Raw genomic sequence first — 20,634 nt, 5'->3', positions numbered from 1 at the left:
CTGTGCCAGCGAGGTGGGCAGCGCGTGCCGCAGGGTACGGACAGACATAGATGGTCCTTTACAAGGCCGTCCCTGGAGGGATCGCCCCAGCTTGCCTTAGGAGGAACTTCGGGAGCCGAGGGCCGCCCCGGCCCCTCTCCCCGTGGCAAAGCCCCACCGCTCCGCTCGCAGGCGTGATTTCACATCTGCTGGGGCACGTGCAGCACTGGCGACGAGCCCGGCCTTCCTCGCACACTCGGTTTATGTCGTTGTTTATTTTTAGTATTTAATGATGGGTTATTTGGGGAAAAGGAGGAAGTAGTATTTTTTTAAGATTGCCCCGTACGCCTTACAGCAGGGAGCTTCTGGGCCTGTGGGTCTGTTTTCCTCCTACAAAGGGGCAAACACCGTTGCTTCTGTGCTTTTATATTATCAGCTTTGGAAGCTTCTTTTGTGGTCGGTAAAGTATTTATCAACCTCTCGTCTTCCGGCCTTTCCTCACCTTCCCCAGCCCGGGCGCGGGGGGAGGCGGATGGGGCGGGGCCGGCGGCCCGCGGCGCCCCCCGGAGCAGGCCCGCAGGTCCGGACGGGCCCGCGGACCGGGGGTGGTCGGACCGGCGGTGGTCGGACCGGAGGGACCGGGCCGTTCCGGGCCTCCCAGCCCCGCCGCCTCAGCGCCCGCACCGAACGTGGCGCCCGCGGCGTCGCGCCCGCCCCCCGCGCGAAGGCCGCTGCCCTCAGCAAAGATGGCGGTGCGGGCCGGGCCGCCCCCCCCCACCTCGGCCGGCTCCGCGAGGGCCGAAGACCCGCTGGGGAGCGGAGCGGCGGCCCCCGGCCCGGCCCGCCCGGCAGCAGGGCTAAGGCTGGGCTCGGTCCGGCCCCGGCGCCGGCTGCACCGGCAGCACGGAGCTCCGCCGTCCAGCCCAGCCCGGCCCGCCGAGGCCGCTGTCGCCATGGCGATAAGCCCCGCAGCCAACCGCGCGCCGCTTCCGCTGACGTCCGCCCCGACACGTGGATCCAAGATGGCGGCGTCGGCGGCGATGGTGAGTGCGGCGGCCCGAGCGGCCGGCGGGGTCCGGCCCGGCCCCGGTGCGGCCCCGCGTCCCGCCCGCCTCCTCCTCCTCCTCGGCCTCGGCCGGGCGCGGGCAGGCGGCGCGGCCCGGGGGCGGCCCCGGCGCGGGGCGCTGTGAGGGGGCTCCGGGTCGGGCCTGCACCGCGCTGGGAGGGACGCGGCGCCCGGCCCGCAGCCCCGCCGGTCCCCGCGCCTCCCCTCGCCCCGACCCCGTGGGCTGCGCCGGCCCCTGGCCGGGGAAGGCTCCCCGGTTCCGCCTGGGGCCTTGTAGCCGTCCCGCGTCTCCCCGGGGGTGCCCCGCGGCCCGGGCGGCGGCTGGCGGTGTCACCGGGGGAGGGCAGGGGCGAGCGGGGCGGGGCAGAGCGGGTGCTCCGCGCCCGCCGGGCCCAGCGGCGCGCAGCGGGTCCCGGCCCCGCCAGCCCCGCGCTCCCTCGGCAGCGAAACTGGCTCCGTTTCCACGATCGACGGCGTTGTCTGGGCAGGAGGGACGCGGGCCCGGGCCGGGGGGCTCTGCCGGGGCGCACGGCCGCGGCCTGAGCCGAGGCTTTGGGCGGTCCCGGTTGTGAGGAGCACCGGCCATCCGTTTCATCCCCGTGCGGCTCTCTCGGAGGGAGGCGTTGGCCTGAACCCGGTGCTGATGCCGAGTAAAGAGGCTGTTGCATTGTGTGAGGTTTTCACGAGTGTGTGACAGCGACTGTCGGGTTGGGGCGCGAGCAGCCGCTTTGCCTCCCCGCCTCTCGAGGTCCCTCTTACTGAGCTCTTCCCTGAATCCCTGGAGAGCTGAAGATGTTTCTGGTGGGAATTTGGTAAGGTAGGCGAGCATCGGTGCCACCTCACGGAGCAGAAAACGAGCTGCTGAGACGTTAGTTATCTGCCTGAAGTCTTGCAGTAGAAAAATGGATTTTCCTCCTCGCTTTCATAGAAGGATATTTTCTTGAGAATGTGTGGCAAGAACAGCTGTATGAATAAGTGATGTGTGCTGATACAAAGGTCGCTGTTGGCCAGGGCGGGGGATGTGAGGTGACTCATGTAGCGTAAAGATTGGCAGAAACTGGAAGGGAGATTGGAAGAGCGGAGGTTTTAATTTACTTTGCTTTAAGCATCTTCATACTCTGCTGGCTGTCTCCCAGGCAGGGAGGAGGGAGTGTCTGAGCTGGCTTTGAGAGCTGAAGATGGTCCTACTGGGAATTTCCTTGTAGCCTTCTCTTTTATGAAAAGCAGAGAAGACTGCTAACAGCTCTCCTGGTGTCAAAGGAGCTCTCTGAAATCAATGTGAATGCAGCACTTGTCTCCTTTCGAAAGGCTTTCAGTGGCTCCTCCGAGTGCAAGGGTGAGCTGGGCAGAGATGCAATAAAGATGAGCTTGTCCGAACAGTGGTCGAGAACATCTACCGAGGCAGCCCTCGGAAAAGGGGAGCGAGTGTCAGGCTGGCACCTCGGAGGGGGTGAAGAGCAGGTGCCGTTAGCACTGTGCCTGTCCTGTTCATATGCCTGAGGGTAGAATAAATGCTACATGTGGGAGAGAGCTTCAGTTTGTTCTGTTACATGTGGATTTTTTTTTTCCTCCCATGAAGAGTGGGTTATGTCTTTCCTCCCTTTCTGTCACCATATTAAAAAGTTCCGGTAAGTAGAACAGGATATCAGAGCTTTGTGAGTCCAGCTGGACAAATGGCTCTGCTTAGGTTGTGTTTTCCCTGTTTTTCTTTGAAACTGTCTTTAAAAGTTAAAAGCTCTTGGTTATGGCTGTTTGATGTCCCTCCTGCCCTTCTCTGTGGAAAAGAAATGGGACGATGTCCATCGACTCGTTCATATGATGTCCATCGTTGTCGTGTCCTACTTCCTTTTCCTCTCTTTGAGCAAATACTATATTGCGTTCTTAAGTTTATTGTGAAGTATTATATGTTCATACGTGGATCATGAAACTGTAAGACCTAAACCAGCCCTGGTACAGTATCAGCCCTATTAGCAGAATGCTTGAAATTGCTGCTGCTTGAAGGTTTCTTCAAGTTGCCAGTCTGTAGAAAACGCTTGCCAATAACCTGGGCAGGGATGTCCTGGACGCGAATGGCCCGACTGTGGGCCCTCTGGGTTACGCTAGAGCGTGCTGGAAGAGTGCCACAGGGAACAGCTGCTTGTCGGCTTCTGTTTTCCCTTTCCCTTAAATAAATGTTGGAGTTCAGGCTCTGGCAGTGGAAGCTTCAGGGACCGCAAGCCGTAGGGAAGCACATGCGTGTGCGTGGTAATGGCCTAAATGCACGTTGTGGGGTCTCCTCACGCTTGGTCAGGCTGGGGTTTAGCTAAACAATTCCTCTGCTTTGGCAGCGTGTTTTGTAAACCTTTTGTGAATTCGCAGAAAATGGCAGTATTGTTTAAGTCTTTCTAAACGAGATAAATTGGAGAAACTGTGTCCTGGAATTGTTTGCAAATACCAAGTCTAGTGATAATTCTCCACAAATACCTTCTCGGAGAGGGTTTGTGTGCGAACTTCTGTTCTCGCTGCTGCGCACAGGACAAGGAATACCGTTAGAATGGCTGCAAGGAAGGTTTGAGTTGATTTATTCTTACAGCTAAGTGCTTCATTCTAAAGTTAATTACAGGAATGGATCTTCAAAATCTTTCAAGAGAGATCCCACAGACTTCAGGATAGTTGCTGTTGCCCTTAGAGGACGGGCGTGCCGAGTTATGTGGCGATGGGGGGAGCGGCTGATGCCACTGCTGGAGGGGTTGTTGGTGCAGCGGTGCTGGTGGTGCCTGCGCCGTGCCAGGTGTTCCCGAGGTGACGCTCCCTGCCTTGGCTCCCTGCCTTGGCTCATGCTGTGATTTCCCCAGGCTACTTTCCGCTGGTGCGAGAGAGAAATCTGGGTGTGACTTCTCTCGGGGTCCTGTGTGCAGAAGGAATATAGTGACATTTGAAATAGATTTTTTTTTTTTCTTTTTGGAGAGAAGGAGGTTTGCTTTCCTTCAGCAGGTTTTTGCATGTGATGGATCACTTCAGTGTGAGTAGTGCTTCTCACCAGGGGCTGTGATTTGGGGGACGGGGGCAGGAGGGGTTGATTGTGCAGTTATTTCTCTTATTTAGGTCATATTCTCCTAAGAAACGGTCTCTTGCAATTGTGTTTCTTCATGTACGCGTAGAGTAAAATAATAAGGCGTAATCAATCCAAATTATTTTTGCCTACGTGCAGCTGGGTTTTTCTTGATTTGGAGTTGTGCATATTTGTTGTGCTACTTGTTGCTTCGTTGTACGATTTCCTGACACCTCAGATGCAGGACTGTCGCCTGAGAGATTTTTTTCCTGCATGTGTTTTGAAATGGAAATAATTGGTAAAGGCCGCGAAGGCAGTGTCTCCTGTCTGCTGGAAGTCTGTGCCTCACCAGGGCTCCGTGACCAAACTAAAGCAGAGCTCCGTCCTGCAAGTTTTGACCTAGCATAGGAGATAACTTAGCTTGCAGGCATTTCCCAAATGAGATGATCGCCTGGCCAGGCCCATGAGTTATGCAGATGTTTTGGCGTGTGTCTGTGTTGTCATTGCTAAGCTGCTGCCTTTGTTTGGAGAAGATGAAGCACATCTGTCAATACGAAAGCAAAGATCCTGATAAGAGAGGCTCCTGGCATCAGCCTGCACGTGCTCTGCCGGCCATGAGCTGGGTTAGGAGCCTGTACCGGGCATTTCCTTCAGATTTCACTTCCAAAGCTCCCCCCACCTGTTGCATAGCAGCGTTCCCATTTCTTGCTACCAAATGTTTTTTCCTGGCAAGGCTTTCCATAGTCCCCCTCTTGTCTTTTCCATTGCCTGGTGCTGCCTGAGTCATCGTCATCTGTGTGCAAAGACCCTGATTTCTGCCAAAGGTGTCATCAAAAATTTCATCTTCTGTGTGCTTGCATGTCTCCTGAGCATCTTCCAAAGTTCTGTCCTTGTCATCTTGCAAGCTCTTCAGGGCAAGGATGGCACCGGTGTGGTTTTGGGTTTTATTAAGTAATATTGTGCTATGTATGTCTGGTGCGTCAGTGACAAACGAAGCGAGATAATTGCTACAGGTTGCTGGCTGCTGTAGAGCGCGATGTAGGACAGAGTGCTGTTTCCTTCCAGTGCTTCACCTGCCTGGGAGACCTTTTCCTACCCGAGAGTCACAGAGCACTCTTACAAGATTGGAGAAGGCAAAATTTAGTGAAGCACAGAAAACAAACCCAACATTGTTTCAGGCTAGATCAACATTGAAGCCCAAGCAACTTTAAAAAGAGTGCTTCCCGGTTGTTTTCCAGATGAGGCTTTTTGCCTCCTCTAACTGCATTAAGCTGTGCTTAGAACAGATCTGATAATCTTCCTTCTAAGCAAAAAAGGTAGTTTAGTATTAGCACGTTTTATGTAGGTTCCTAGCATTTGCATCTTAAATACATTTTAGGTTTAAAAACCCCAAATATTTATGACTTTATTCATCCTGCTCGGTACTAGTAATTCTGGATGCTCTATTGACCCTCACTGGTGTCTGGGCCAAACGTACCTTACTAGTGTCAGAATAAGGCAAAAGGAAGGTGAGGAAGGCTGTGTGGCCCCAATAAACTCAGATTATCCTTTTTTATTTTTATTTTTTTCCCTGACCTGATGAAGGATCCCTGTGATAGAGCTGCTGTTTGCCCACACCTGGCTTGTGAACGTGAAGCTGTCGAATGTTTCCTCTGGCGTTGTGGGCATGCTGGCTGTGCTCCAGTGCCGCGCTGAGGAAGACGTTGTGGCTGCAGCAGCGTGGCAGCCTGCCCCTTCCAGCCAGGAGGAGCGGTGCTGTTGGCAGTGCCAGTGCCCTGGGGTCTGTGTCTGCGCCCAGAGCTCCTGCCAGCCGCTCTCTGGGTCCCGGATCCCAGCTCCCCTCCGCCTTCCCCATGGATCGCTGCCAACGGGGAGAAGCCGTGCTGGGGCTGGCCGTTTGGGACAGGCTCTGCGGGCGGCTGCTGGGAGCCTGGAGCTCGGTGTGCTTTCTCCTCTGCTGCCCGTGGTGTCCGGCTTGTATCCGCAAGCTGGCCTTGTATTTAATTCCTTCACGGCCTGCCCAGACGGTGTTAGTTGGTGGGAGGGTAGTGCTGAACCCCAGGCCCTGCTGAGCCAGAGCAGGCACCAGCTTGGTGGTGGCTCGTTTCAGGCCAAGCCCATCTCACTTTTCCTCTCCCTTTTCCCTTCTATATTTGTCTCCCCACCCCGATTGCAGAGCTGCTGTTTGTAGGTGGACGGGCAGTAGGTCGCGGAGACCGACTCTGCCTGCCCTGCCAAGGACGTGCAGGGGAAGGCAGCACCTGGGTTTATTATCACTGCAGCATTAGCTCGAGAGTTGTCTCAAACCAGATTCCGGGTTTTGTGTGGTTTTCCAATGGTGCAGTACATGCAGGGAATTTAGGAGAATGGGCTAAAGCTAGTAATACAATGAGATTATACTTGAGTTGATATTCTAATCCAGCCAAGCTGCTGCTGTCTAATACTCTTTAAAGCTCAATTTTCATTTCACAACCTTCCTGCTGTGCCCCTGTACTCGGCGCCGGTGAGGCCACACCTCGAATCCTGTGTTCGATTTTGGACCCCTCACTACAAGAAGGACATTGAGGTGCTGGAGTGTGTCCAGAGAAGGGCGACGGAGCTGGTGAGGGGTCTGGAGCACAAGTCTGATGAGGAGCGGCTGAGGGAGCTGGGGTTGTTCAGTCTGGAGAAGAGGAGGCTGAGGGGAGAACCTTATCTCTCTCTACAACTGCCTGAAAGGGAGTTGTGGTGAGGTGGGTGTTGGTCTCTTCTCCCAAGTGACAAGTGAAGGACAAGAGGAAATGGCCTCAAGTTGCACCAGGGGAGGTTTACGCTGGATATTAGGAAAAATGTCTTTCCTGAGAGAGTGGTGAAGCCCTGGAAGAGGCTGCCCAGGGAGGTGGTGGAGTCACCATCACTGGAGGTGTTCAAGGAACGTGTGGACGTGGCACTGCGGGACATGGTTTAGTGGGCATGGTGGGGTTGGGGTGGTGGTTGGACTTGATGATCTTACAGGTCTTTTCTGACCTTAGTGATTCTGTGATTCTGCTCATGCTTGAGCTGGGCTGGGTTACCTGAGGTAATGGTAGGGGCTGAGGGAGCAGTAAAGCCCATTAAAAGATTTGCTGCCGCTGCCTTTGTACGGGGTCTGGTTTGTGTTGGAGCCCCTGTGGAACTGATTGAACCTTCCAGCCTGACCCGTCTCTCCGCTCCCTGAAAAAGGGGTGAAAACTTCTTTGCAGTGTTACTGAGCTGTGTTGTGGCCCAGAGGAGTGAGGAAGGAAGAGTGGAATAGGAGGGAGCGGTGATGCGACCATCCCTTTGGATGCAGGAGGCGGTTAATTTGGTGTCAGACCTTACCCTACACTAACTACTCCACTACAGGTAGCAGCACATGAGCATCAGTCCATAAGCAGCTACAGGGTAACTCCTGATGTGCAGAGCTGACAGAAATCCAGTGCCAGGGCTACAGCCCTCTTCTCCAGTAACCCATAGAGTTTTCTAACACAGGGGTGTTAGATGGAGGGGAGTAGAAAAAGTCAGATGACAGCCTGCTAGATGAAGCGTGTTACAGATAAGAAGTGCATTTTTCTTGTGGTTGAGCAAAGCCAATGTGTTCCTAATTGCAGATGAAGAGACAGAGACACACAGAGTGGAGAGTGACGTGACGAGAGTCACAAAACAAAGTTAAAAACAGCTTTCCTGAATTTAATTTGTGTTTAATCACCTGACTGTACAGCCTTTCTAATGCATGGGATGAACACTTTCAGCGTTGTTGCCCTTCTCTGTTGTTGTTCTCATGTTTTTGTTGTATTTTAATATTTCTTCTCCTTTTTGCAGGAAAGGCTAAGATATATGTTGGTCTTGCTGTTGTTGCTGCACAGTACAGACTCTTTCTATGTACCTGGTGTGGCTCCTATCAACTTCCACCGCAATGATCCTGTAGAAATAAAGGTAGGATGAACTTAGATGGAGCTGTTAGGCTGTTTGTTTGGGGTTTTCTTGTGTTTTGTTTTTTTTCCTTCTTTATATCACAGCAGCTAAGTGGGACTAGAAAGTCAAATATGGGGATTGTGGGGATTTGGGGAATTTGTGACTAAAATTTTGGGGGCAGATATTTTCTCTTTTTCACAACATTAGTGTAGGGTGTTGGGGATAAGCAGCCCTCAAGTGGTGACTGTCATCATCTTACCCTGCAGTTCGCAACATCATTCTCTTTCTTGCTTCTGATGTCTTCTACCAAATTCCTTCAGCAGTTGTACCAAAGTCCTCAAGATGTTGCTCTATTTGGGAAAAGAGCCCTCTTTCTCACTGTAGCCTTGAAGTGAATTTAATCAGAGATTTTTCTCCAGCGTTATACTGATTCTCAAAGTGCTTATAGAGGGTGGGCCTTTAGGTGGTAGCTGAATGGTAGAATAAAGAAGTGGTTTGAATCAGACCTTTTCAATTTTCTCTTCTACCCAGTTTGCTCATGTTGTGTCTTCAAGTCAAGTGAAATCCATGATAAGCCCTTTCCAAGTGCAGGCATTTGTCCTTGACTGTTGCAGATCTTACAGCCCAGGCTTGCTGAAGAGCTGTTCCTGTCCAGTATTGCTGGTAGTGACTGATGGAACTGCTTCACCCGTACAGGAGGAAGCCAGGCTTTGTTTCCAGACATCAGCATTTTATAGCCCATTTCATTTATTTTTCTAAAGCTGTGGCCTCTGTCTCAGCAAAATCCAGCACCCTTGGGGGTGCTGAGGTTGGCTGCTCCCACTGAAGCACAACACAATTTTCTCTTTGGCCACAGGCCGCCAGACATAGGCTATTTTTAAGCAAATGAGACTTGCCTGTGGCTACTGTAAGGTTCCCAGGAGAAGGGGGCATTGGAATGGCTGTTCTCAAAGGGATTTCATGAGCCAAATGCTTCCTCAAGTGATAAGACAAGTCAACGTGTTTGCCAGTGCTCTTCCAATAAATGAGCTTGGCGGCATTACAAAACACTTCTGTTTTTTAGAGCAACTGTGGCCTTGGCTATCGTGGTATGTCTCTGCACTTCCCTTGCGCCATGGGGTTTGTGGGAACTCTCCAGAAATATTTGGGTTTTGTCACCATCCGTTGTCTTCCCATTTTGATGGCTCTCCGGCTTTCCTTACAGAGATAAAAATTGCTGAACTCTTCAGACCTCTAGGTCCAGTGTGACATGAATTTTTTTTTAGGAAATAACTGCAGTCTTGTATGAAATGTGACTCTTGAATCTTTTTTGAGGTCTTTGTTGCTTCTTAGGACTCCACTGAGTCATAAATTTGTGAAACCAACCCACCATGCTTCTTTCTTCAAGTGTTTCTCTGTTTGTGAATGAATTGCTACTAAATCGTAGTGTAGAGAATGTCCAACTAGGAATTGTGCAAAAGGAAAGAAAGCTGGAGCTCCCCCAGGGACATCTGTCTCTCTTTTTTTTTTTTTTTAATATAACAGCTTCCAAAAGTGAGCTTTATGGGAGGTGTCTTGAAGTGAGCTTCAGCTTCTGGCTGATGCTGAGAGGACAGGAAACTGAGTTCTTTCATGGGGATAATCCTTCCGTTCTTCCTCCAGGCTGTGAAGCTCACCAGCTCGCGAACCCAGCTACCCTATGAGTACTACTCGTTGCCCTTCTGCCACCCCACCAAGATAACATACAAGGCTGAGAATCTCGGTACGTATCTGCTGAACAGCATGTTCCCCAGCAGTAAGTGGGCTGCCGTTTATGAACTGTGTGAGGCTGTGTTTCCAGGAGTAAAAGCAATTGCAAATGTCATCTCTGATAAACTGTTTGTGGAGAGCCTGCTTCCTCTAATTTGTTATGTGCTGGCTGTTTGCAAACTAGGATGTCCATATATTGGAAAGAGGAAATGCCTTTCCTGAAAGAGGGCATGTAACCTGCTTCATAAGTAGAGCTTGATACTTCCAACAAAATAACTACATTGTCCTTCCATCTTATCCTTGCATCCGTGGTAACGAAGGAGACTTGCTGTCATCATTCCAGCTGTATAGTGCGCTGCCAACCTGGTGGCAGGATCAGTGGCGAGAAGCCTGGCAGTCTTCAACCCTGCCCTTATTTTCTGTTTTCCAGGTGAGGTTCTTCGGGGGGACCGAATTGTAAATACACCTTTCCAGGTTTCCATGAATGTGGAGAAGAAATGTGAAGTTCTGTGCAACTTTCCCAATAAGCCAGTCATTCTGACAGTGGAGCAGAGCAAGCTGATCGCCGAGCGGATCAGGGAAGATTACTATGTCCATCTGTGAGTCATCTCGAGCATGGGTCTGTGTCAGTGGGGGTTCTGTGTTGTGGACAACTTTCATGCGAAATCTGTGTTTTCAGCATTGCTGATAACCTCCCTGTGGCAACACGGCTGGAGTTTTATTCCAATCGTGAGGAAGAGGAGAAGAAGAAGGAGAAGGATGTGCAGTTCGAGCATGGATACAGGCTTGGGTTTATGGACGGTAACAAGGTAGAGAACCCAGATGCTGTCTGTGGGGTGCCCGGAGGAGATCTGGGTGTCTGTCAGAGGGGGTTAGAAGCCTACCAGAGAGTATCAGAATTGGGAATGCAACCAGAAGGTTTTATGAAGAGTGGAAATATGAGAGAGAGGTCTCTTATTGGAAGAAGGGGGTGGGTGTTGGACTACTGGTATGATAGCCAGGAGTCCTAGCTTTGACTTGCCGTATAATGGACAACCTCATGCAGTGGTTTCCCCTCAGCAGAACAAAGGCAGCGTACCCCAAAGGCCAGCTAATCTTTGATGAACTTGGAGCTTCTTGTATTTAAAAAAAAAAAGTCAAGTGTTTATTGGAGGAAAAGCTGCTTAAGTTTGCAAATGGAAACTTAGCATGTGTATTCCTGGAGATATTTTCCATGACTGCATGCCGAAAGATTAGCTGTTTGACTTAACAGCCGCATCTCTTTATCACACTCAAGTGTTCAGTTGCACACGCAGCTCTGATCGCTTGAGCCTAAGTTCTTACGGATGAACTGCTGTGCCAGCGTGGAGTCGCTGTACTTTGCTCATGTAACAGGTGATGTAAGAGCCTTCTGACAGCACAAGCTTAGGACAGCTGTGGGCCCCCACGGGGTCTGGGTAACGTACGTCTGCCTGGTAGAAGCAGCAGGCAGGAAACTCGGGCTTGTAGCCACTGAGGTCTTTCAAACCTAAATTTGGTGATTCTGCTGTCACTGAATGGATGGTTGAAATGTGAGAGAGAATGATATTTTCCAGGCCAGAAATAGACCGAAACATTGTCCCTGATGCTTGGAATGGTTGAGGTGTTAGCTTTTCAACATCTCTCCTCTTGTTCTTTTAGGCTTGGAATGTGTTAGCCTGATCTTGCTCTGTAGCACAAGGCATCTGGGAACAGTTGGAGTCTTTAGTTTTCTGCACCGAAGCTGCTTTCTGCAGGTGTTGCTTCTAAACTTGGTCTGTTCCTCCCTTGGGGTGCTAACATTTTATTTAATGTCAATCTGTTTTAGTTCTACCTGCACAACCACCTCTCCTTCATCCTTTACTACCACAGAGAGGATGTGGAAGAGAACCAGGAGCCCACCTACAGGGTTGTGCGCTTTGAAGTGATTCCCCAAAGTATTAAACTAGAAGGTGAGAGACTCAGGGGAGGGAGCAAGGGAGAAGAATCTCTTGCAGGGCCAAGAGTTGAACGCCACTGATGTATCAGGGTGCCAGTTGTTGCTTCTGTTACGGTCTCTGGGCACAGAGATGAGGGAGTCTGAATTAGAAGAACAGTAAACCCCTTTGTTATTAAGGAAGTACCAAAAATAGAGAGATCCGCTTGCAATGCAACCCATGGAAAATTAATTCATATGAAAAGATTGGAGTTTGGGGGTTGGGGTTTTTTGCACTGTGTCATCTAGCATGAAGTATGCATGGCCTCTAGCTCTTCTTGTGGCCCAGATCTCTCCCGCTGGGACGCTATGTGCTAGTTCAGAGACCCCCAGAATGTCTGGAACGGTTCTAGAGGGATTGAATGTTAAAAATAATGGTTAGGGGGAAAACACTCCTACCTCGGTGAGCCCAACATGAAACAGGTGTCTTGAAGGGAAGTTGCTCACTCATCATGTGTATCATCCCGTGCAACTCTCCTCTGGCAGCAGCAGGCTCTGTTGGAGAGGTCTTGTTTCTCAGTATATCATGTGGAATAGGAGATTTGTTCATCATCTAGATCCTTGGCTTCAGAGCCTCTGGCTTTTATCCTTCCAGTTAAGGAAGGCCCTGTGCATAGCTTTCCTTAAAGTTTGTTAATGGTGCTCCACTTCTGATCAGAAGAATAGTTTTGCAAACTGCAAAACAGGTGAGAAAGGAATGAGTGCTTCCCCTGCAGTATTTGGAGTAATTGCAGCCCGGTGCCCTAAGGGTACCTGGGGCCAGGATGATCAGTGGGAGAGGTGGCGCCTCAAGGGAAGGGCTGACCTAGCATGTGCCGTGTTTTCCCTTACAGATTTGAAGGCTGATGAGAAGAGTATGTGCACCCTGCCCGAAGCTACAGGCTCTGCCCCTCAGGAAATAGATCCTTCTAAAGAGAACCAGTTGCTCTTCACCTACTCTGTGCACTGGGAGGTGAGGGAGTAATGGGAAGCTGGCTGGCAGCTCACTGCTCCTGGCTGGCAGTTGGTGCTCCAAGTGTCTGTTGTAAAAGGCATTGGGAATGTGCTGGTATGAGAAGAACTTTCCTGTTCTTTCAGGAAAGTGACATTAAATGGGCTTCCCGCTGGGACACCTACCTGACCATGAGTGACGTGCAGATTCATTGGTTTTCTATCATTAACTCGGTTGTGGTCGTCTTTTTCCTTTCAGGTGAGTGTGAGTGAGATGTGTGGGGTGAAGAAGGCTTCACAATTAATCTGCAGGGAACTTTCTTTAAGCCTCAGCTGTCGGTGGCTCAAGGAGAATGTGGCCGTGTCTGAACCTGATCAGAAGGGGCAGGAAACGAACATTAGCACATAAAACCTCCCAGTTCGGGCAGCGCCCCGCGGGGTCAGGCAGTCACCCACTTCTGCTCTCTGACTGGGGTGGCTGAGGGAGTAGAATGCGGTTAATGCACATCTTGCATGTCCATATTTAAGGAAAAAAAAAACCAAACCCACAGGAAAGCCACAGTGCCCTATTCCTGCTGGAATACTGCCTTCCCTACTCCCTGGGGTTTTGTTTCTGTCTTTGCTGAAGGCTGCGGGGGGATGGCTAATGATTCAAGGCTTCCTCTCCTAGCCAGAACTGTGTATTGGTGGGAGCCATGTAGTTGCACAGCGTGAGAGCAGCGCAGCCATGTAGGAGCCTCTGAGGTAAACTCAGTTTCTGCTTGTTTTCAGGTATTCTCAGCATGATCATCATCCGGACTCTCCGGAAGGACATTGCCAACTACAACAAGGAAGATGACATCGTATGTGTTTGTTCTTGGGGCTGGGATCAGAGAGGGAGGGAAGCACAGATGAGGAGGGATCTAGTCTGAAGACTTGGATGTATTGTCTCTTTCCTTGCCCCTGTTTTTCTGCGAGCCCTGAAGATGGGAGGGGCAGTTCTGTCACATGCTGTCACGACACCTTTGGCTCTCTGTGCACAACGGCAGATTACCGGTTCAGATGCCTTCAGACCTAAGTAATGACTGCAGACAGTTCCGTAAATGTGTGCCCTGGCACTGGCAGTTCAGGTCTGAACAGTTTTAAGTCCAAGAGGAAAGAAGTTTAACTAGAGTGATAAAATTCTGGAGAAGAACTGGATGCAGGGAAATTAACCTCTTAGGCTGGCTGTGGTAGGACCTTCATTTCCACCGTTAGACCATATCTAAATACCTTCTTTTCCTCTTGTTGCTACAGGAAGATACTATGGAGGAATCTGGTTGGAAACTTGTGCATGGAGATGTCTTCAGGCCTCCGCAGTATCCTATGATCCTCAGCTCTCTCCTGGGTTCTGGAATTCAGCTCTTCTGTATGATCCTGATCGTCATCTGTGAGTGGCACATGTTGCATGGTGTGGCTGTAACGAGAAGAGGAACGATGCTCAAGGGCATTTGTAGCTCCCATTGACTTCAACCTATGCTCACCTTAGCTTGAGTGGAGTCGCATGAGGCTGCTTTCTATTGCGGGGCTGATCGAGGCTGTAGGCCTGTGCTCAGCATTCCTGAGTTGCTAGATAGCATTTCCCAGCTGAAGGCATCTTTTCGTGTTCATATCGCCTGTTATCAAGATACGAGCCCTGGGTGATAGAGGGACTTTTGCACATGTGTGCCTTGCGTTCTGAGCTGCACCTGCTCAGATCTCTGGGGAAACTGAGGCTAAAGCATGGTCTGTAGCTTGAGATCAAAGCTGTGGCTTCCTCTCTCTGGCCAGCGCTGGAGGCTGTGGGTGCATTATGCTTTGAAGGAAGTGAGGTTTGTGCAGAAGGCAGAGATTCCAGGCAGCTGTGGTCTGCACGTGGGACGGGCCCCTGTTCTCCAGATGCTGGCTAGCACACGTACGTCAGAGCTGCTGGTCTTTGTCCTTTTTTCCCTCCGCAGTTGTTGCTATGCTGGGGATGCTGTCGCCTTCCAGCCGGGGTGCGTTGATGACTACCGCCTGCTTTCTCTTCATGTTCATGGGGTAGGTGTCTCCACTGCAGTGCTGTCCTGCCCGCCCCTCCTCTCCCTCTCGCCAGCAATGAAAACTAATTTTCTTTGTCTTGGCTTGTTTCTGGCCAGGGTCTTTGGCGGATTTTTTGCTGGCCGCTTGTACAGGACTCTGAAAGGACATCGATGGAAGAAGGGAGCCTTTTGTGTGAGTCTTGTGGTGTTCTGTGCTGTTGATCCAGGTTTGCTGATGGCAAGATATGTGGATAAACTCCACGTGTATTTGTGGGTAGCTGGACAGAGCCCTGATGTACTGCAGAGGTTTGGTGTGGACTGAGTCCTCGTAGCTTTACATGAAAGGGCGAACAGCACGTACTACAGTAAAGCAAGAGGATTGTCTGAGATCCTCCCCACAGCCCATCTGCTGTGTACTAGTGCTGCAGCAAAAGGGTTGCTTCATCCACGTGTGCCTTGTCCCAGCAAGGGGGTCATTAAAGGGAAACATCTGGCTGATTCTTCACATGTTTTCTCTTAACCTGTGGTTGCTCTTGCAGACAGCTACCCTGTATCCGGGTGTCGTCTTCGGTATCTGCTTTGTCCTGAACTGTTTCATCTGGGGGAAACACTCCTCTGGAGCGGTAGGTACCACCTTCACCCTGGAGCCTGCTGGACGGGAGGAGGGTGGCTGGGCTGTCAGGGGCTTGCTTAGTTTCACCGTATCTTTCTAAATCTGGGTGTCAATGCAGTGGTTGACTGGAGGGTTGGTCTGGCCGGTGACTTCAGTCTCCGGGGCAGGTGAGCTGTCTGCCTCACTTTTGTGACTCTCGGTGTGATTCCAGGTGCCTTTCCCTACCATGGTGGCCTTGCTCTGCATGTGGTTTGGGATCTCCTTGCCCTTGGTCTACCTGGGTTACTACTTTGGATTTCGCAAACAGCCATATGACAATCCTGTACGGACAAATCAGATTCCCAGGCAGATCCCGGAGCAGAGGTGGTATATGAATAAATTTGTTGGGTGAGTGATGAGTGTCTAGGAAATATGGTGAGTTAAGCCCCCTCCCTTCCGTCTCCTTGGGTTGCTGAACATCACCTTCTGCTGGTCTCCGGACACAGACAGATGGCAGGTGTGTTTCCTTGAGTAATGCGATATCGGAGACAATCTTGACAATTTTGATGTGGTATGACTGGTGCTTGTAAAAGTGGTGCGTGCTCAACAGTGAGAGCAGCTGTGCCATTTACTGTGTGAAATCTGTTCTAGTAATCTGGAGCTGTAGGGCTTTTGCTAGGAGCGCTCTGGGTGGTTACAGGGGACTTTTAATGGCCGAACACTTATATTGTGCTGCTTATGATTTTTCTTTCTCGCTCTATAGGATTCTCATGGCTGGTATTCTGCCTTTTGGAGCTATGTTCATTGAACTGTTCTTCATTTTCAGTGTAAGCATTTAAACCGCTTTGCTCCTGAATAGGATTCCTCTTGTGCCAAAGCTTTTGAAAGGGAGGGGGCTTCCGCTGGAGCAGCCTCCTATTCCCGTACTTACTGAAGGGGCTAGCAGGTTCCCTCCAGGCCGTTCAGTATTGTTTCCGGAGAACACTGAGCTGTGGGTCTCTTCAGACTGTCACACCTGGAGATGTCTATGGGACACTCCTTGGTGATTTGAAGGATGGTGGTAAAGATGAAAGCTTACTGTAACGTTATGTCAAGGAGGGGTCCTGGTCTTAAGACGTTCACTGAGCCATTCCTGCTGCTGCCCATTTTTAACTTTCCATGGACGGGGAGGAATTTGCTGTTCCATTGCTAGGGAGACGGAGGGGGACAAACAAGCTACCTCAGAGCTGTCTTTGGGCACCTTTTTGCAACCTGATTCCTCTGAAGTAATGTTGTGAAACGCATTAGATCTGCGGTTTCATCTACGTGAAGCTGAGGGGCTTCTCATTTTTCCATGGGTTACCCGCTAGAAATTAGTGTCACGTTCGCTGATTGATCACAGTAGCATGGAAATAAATTTCTGCCATGTCTTTGTTTCAGGCAATCTGGGAGAACCAGTTCTATTACCTTTTCGGCTTTCTCTTCCTGGTGTTTATAATCCTGGTGGTATCGTGCTCACAAATCAGCATTGTCATGGTGTACTTCCAGCTTTGTGCTGAGGTGAGATTTCCGCATTTGTAGTTTTGGTAGCTCAGGGTACTTGCTCCTGGAAAAGCACAGGTCACATTATTGCTGCTGCTCAGCAGAAATCTAGTGTGGCCCAGCGTCACAAGCGTGATTGCTCTTAACGCCTCTTGACTTCAAGGAGAATTGAAGCTACTTGATTATCTGCTAGGTTGGGAACTGTGGTTTCATACCAGAAATTATGGTGGGAGCAGGGTATTTTGAGCTGACATCTCTTCCCAAAGAAACTGTTTCATTCCATCCACATACAAAATGAAATGCAGGGCCAGAGGTGAGCCATGTTCTTCGGTGGCAGGTGCTGTGACACTGACCTGGCTTTGCTTCACTGTCAGCTTTTCATCCTCTTTGTTTGGAAACAGTTCTGTGACAAAATAGTTCCCCAGCCCCAAACTGTGGTTTTCCTTTGAAGGAAAATGGGTGCTGTGCTCCCTGTCCCAGAAAGGTGACAGCTCCCCTGAGACAGTGATGCAGGAAAAGGAAGCCTGTGGGATAATGGGGCTTTTTACCCTGACAGGATTACCGCTGGTGGTGGAGGACCTTCTTGGTGTCTGGAGGATCTGCCTTCTATGTGCTCATCTACGCCATCTTCTACTTTGTGAACAAGGTATTGTTATTCCTCTTGTATGAAAGTGCCGCCTTTCTGGAGGAGATTGTGGATTTGGGAAAGGAAATGGTGGGGCTGCCTGGTCCTAATGTGTCCCCGTGCCAGCCCGAGGCAGCTCAGCAGCCAATGGTGCTAACGGCCCTTCCAGAGGGGAGAGAAGGTTGTAAGTGCCCGAGGCCCCAGCCCGCGTTACCCGTGTGGAGTGGTGTTGCCTAGCTCCACCTCAAAGGGGATCTCTCTTCAGCTGGACAAAAATGAATTGAGTGGAGGCTTTGCTCCCTTTGTCAAATGCCCCCTTGTAGAGGGCGCTGGCTGGTTTGAGGGGCTAACTCGTGTTACTGCTGTACTTGATTTTGCTTGCTTTTTTCCTCTTCTTCTGTTTTAGCTGGATATTGTTGAGTTCATTCCCTCCTTACTCTACTTTGGCTACACCGCCCTTATGGTCTTGTCCTTCTGGCTCCTCACGGGCACTATTGGCTTCTATGCAGCCTACATGTTTGTCCGGAAGATCTATGCCGCAGTGAAAATAGACTGAAGATGCGGAGACCCAGCAGAAAGTAGACACCTCTGAATGCGTGTCCTCCTGGGAATGAAGGGGACATCTTCTCCCAACTCTTTTAAGGAAACAAAACCCAGTGGGAGAGTGACGAGAAATAAATAACTCCTCATTTTGGAATGTAACTTTGGCACAGTGTACATGGATTCTGGGCTACTTCTGGGGGGAAAAGGGGTCTGTAGATACCTTACATTTTAACTTTATTATCCTGTTCCATATTTGAGGGAGTTTTTTAGCAGAGAAATATCCCTCTGTATAAGTAAACCCCCCTTTTTGCTAATTCATCCTCTTTTTTTTATGTTGATGACGAATGGATTTGAGACAGCAGTGGAAACACTTGTGAAAACGTTTTCTTCCAGCCCCTAGGGTGCTCTAGGATTCAGGGAGACTCTTCAGACAAAAAACAGACTGCGTTTCTTTCCTGCCTTCATGTCTGCACAGAAGAGGGAGCTTGACTATGGCAAAATAAAAGGAGCCTAAAGGCTTACCCAGCAAGAGTCTGGCGTGCTCTCACCGCAGAAGTCCTGGCTTCGGCTCGTTTACAGTTTGACGGCGGTGCCATTCAGAGCCTGGGAAGTGCAATTTCACCCTGAGAGAGCTTGAGAACTGCAACCTTCACATCGCTTCTTCCTCCCTCCGGCCTTGGACAGCATGGGCCGCTTTGGATGCCTCCACTGGAAGGGCTGAGGGAGGGTGGGATTTCCTCCCTTTCGGAAGGTGCAGCCACCTGCAGCAGGACATAACATTCTGGTGGAAGCGACGTGATTGTGCTGGTGCTAGAATACAGGACTGGGAGGATGCACGAGGTAACTACAAGGGTTTGTTCTGATGACAGCTCTGCTCCAGCCACGTGAGGAAATGGGGCAGGATTCCTTCCCGGGAACCCCACTGGGATTGCGCAGAGCCCTGCGGAGAGAAGGCTGCGACGCCGCTGCTGTAGTGCCAAGCAATCTGATGCAGTATTGGGCCTGTGCTGCCGCAAGGTGTGTGCAGGCCATGCAGAAGGGGCTGGGGACAGAGGGAGCGTCCCCGAGGAGTTCTCCCACTGCCAGGAGCGGGCTGTCTCGCTACCTGCCCTGTGCTCCAGCTGCTCTTGCTGCTCCTTTCTCCTCCTCTGAGATTCTCTACCTCCAGGGAACAGAAAAAGTGTGCGCCCCGTAGCTGTATTTTGTTCTTCTCCACAAAACGGTCCAAGCCCTCCGGGATAGCCGATTTGGGCTCTTCTGCAGCGGGCTCCTCTTCTTCTGTGGCTTGATGCCTGAATCAGCCCATGGGAAGCTCTTTGTAAGAGGTTAAAAGTTTTTTTTATTTTGGTCACTTTAATGATACTTACCAGTAAAAAGGTTCCACATTACAGGGAAGGCTCCCTCCATCCCCAGACTAGCTGGATTCAGTCAGGGCTACAGGGGAGAGGTTTTTTAGTGAGATCTATGAAAATGTTGCTTTTGCTTCTTGCTGTAGTAAGCAGTAAGGTCTCCAGATGACCAGCTGCCGCAGGTGACACGGTTCCAACCCAGAACTGTCCAAAGCCCTCCCGGTTACCAGCACTGATGTGCATCCTTGAGGGCTTTGGGGCTTTTTTATGCCCAATTGCCACACGTTTCCACCAGGTCCACACAAGGACCTGTGTCTGTTACCGACGGCCGTGCCCCCTGCGGGGAGCCGGCTTCCCGAGCGGCTTGACTCCTTGGCACGGAGTCTTTCCAGCCTTGCCTAACAGCTCCTTCAGCCACCTGTCACGCCAAAGTCCAATCAGCCAGGAATCAAGGATGGAAAAAGGGAGCAGGGGATGTGCGAGCCAACTGTGCTGTGGAGTCCTGCGTCAGTTCTGATTTGAGATCCCTCTCTGAGATTTTTTTCATTGATTTTTTTTTTTTCTTTTTTTCCTGCCCCCGCCCCAGTGGAGAGGCTCAGCCAGCATTGATTTCTCTCCCTTCCCTGAAGTGTTTTCTCTGTATTCTTTGTAATTTTTAATTAATGTATGTATTCTTTGTGTCCTATTGTAAATAAATCTGCCATTGTCCTGTTGTCCTGCTCTCCTGGGTTCTCCTAAGCCACCTCTTGGGATTTTCTTTTCATAACACTTAGCCTGTTCGACACACCCGTGGCCTTTGGCACATGGCTTCAATCAGAAGCAGAGCTTGGAATATACTGCGGTTTTCTTTGTAATATTTTTTCCCCTGGTAAACTTGACTGAGCAGTAAGTTTCTCCCAGTGCGCCATGTCCTGTATACTTCCGTATATTGTAATTAAAACGCCACCAGTCAAGGCATTTGGATCTGTTTCTCGCTGTTCTGCTCTCCTGTGCTACTCGGTAAGACGCTTAAGCAACTCGGCTCTCGTGTGCGAAATACGTTGTTTGACTTGCGTAGCGCTAATGGATAGAGTGGCAGGACTGTCGGGTGGCTGCTGGCTGGGAGCGTTGGGCAGATACGTGGTGCTTTAGAGCAACAGAGGTGAGAGTACAGTTAAGAAGGGAGCTGCCCGTTCCTTGCTCTGGGTAGTACTTTGGAGGTGTGTCGGTGCTGTGGAAGCCGGCGGCCCTTCATTGTTAGCTTCCAGCTTGATGGCTTTCCCAGTGCTCGTGTTTTTCTTCTGGGGGTGTGTGTGGCAGGAGAGCGGCAAGCGTCCATTAAAGATGCTGGCTGAGGGAGGGGTGGTGAATTCTCTTTTCTGGTGATGT

The 20,634-nt window shown here is 50.7% G+C and overlaps 1 protein-coding gene across 2 annotated transcripts; it reads left to right on the top strand.

Moving 5' to 3' along the window:
• Positions 1 to 932: 932 nt before the first annotated feature.
• TM9SF4 (transmembrane 9 superfamily member 4) lies at positions 933 to 20,022 on the top strand. Of its 2 annotated transcripts, XM_059827019.1 has the most exons (19): positions 933 to 1,022; positions 2,733 to 2,735; positions 7,896 to 8,009; positions 9,630 to 9,729; positions 10,147 to 10,315; positions 10,396 to 10,525; positions 11,542 to 11,665; positions 12,522 to 12,640; positions 12,766 to 12,877; positions 13,390 to 13,460; positions 13,894 to 14,026; positions 14,574 to 14,655; positions 14,754 to 14,829; positions 15,176 to 15,259; positions 15,461 to 15,636; positions 15,992 to 16,055; positions 16,648 to 16,767; positions 17,306 to 17,395; positions 17,781 to 20,022. In XM_059827019.1, the coding sequence occupies exons 1-19, from the start codon at positions 933 to 935 to the stop codon at positions 17,928 to 17,930; spliced, it is 2,007 nt and encodes a 668-aa protein (XP_059683002.1). In that variant the 3' UTR covers positions 17,931 to 20,022. The 2 variants fall into 2 exon arrangements, with proteins under 2 accessions (XP_059683002.1, XP_059683001.1); XM_059827018.1 differs by lacking the exon at positions 2,733 to 2,735.
• The last annotated feature ends 612 nt before the right edge of the window (positions 20,023 to 20,634 follow it).

The sequence above is a fragment of the Gavia stellata genome, chromosome 20 (genome assembly GCF_030936135.1).
Source record: "Gavia stellata isolate bGavSte3 chromosome 20, bGavSte3.hap2, whole genome shotgun sequence".
Classification (NCBI taxonomy): Eukaryota; Metazoa; Chordata; class Aves; order Gaviiformes; family Gaviidae; genus Gavia; species Gavia stellata.
The sequence above is the reverse complement of the archived record's forward strand: the minus strand, read 5'-3'. Positions and strand labels throughout refer to the sequence as shown.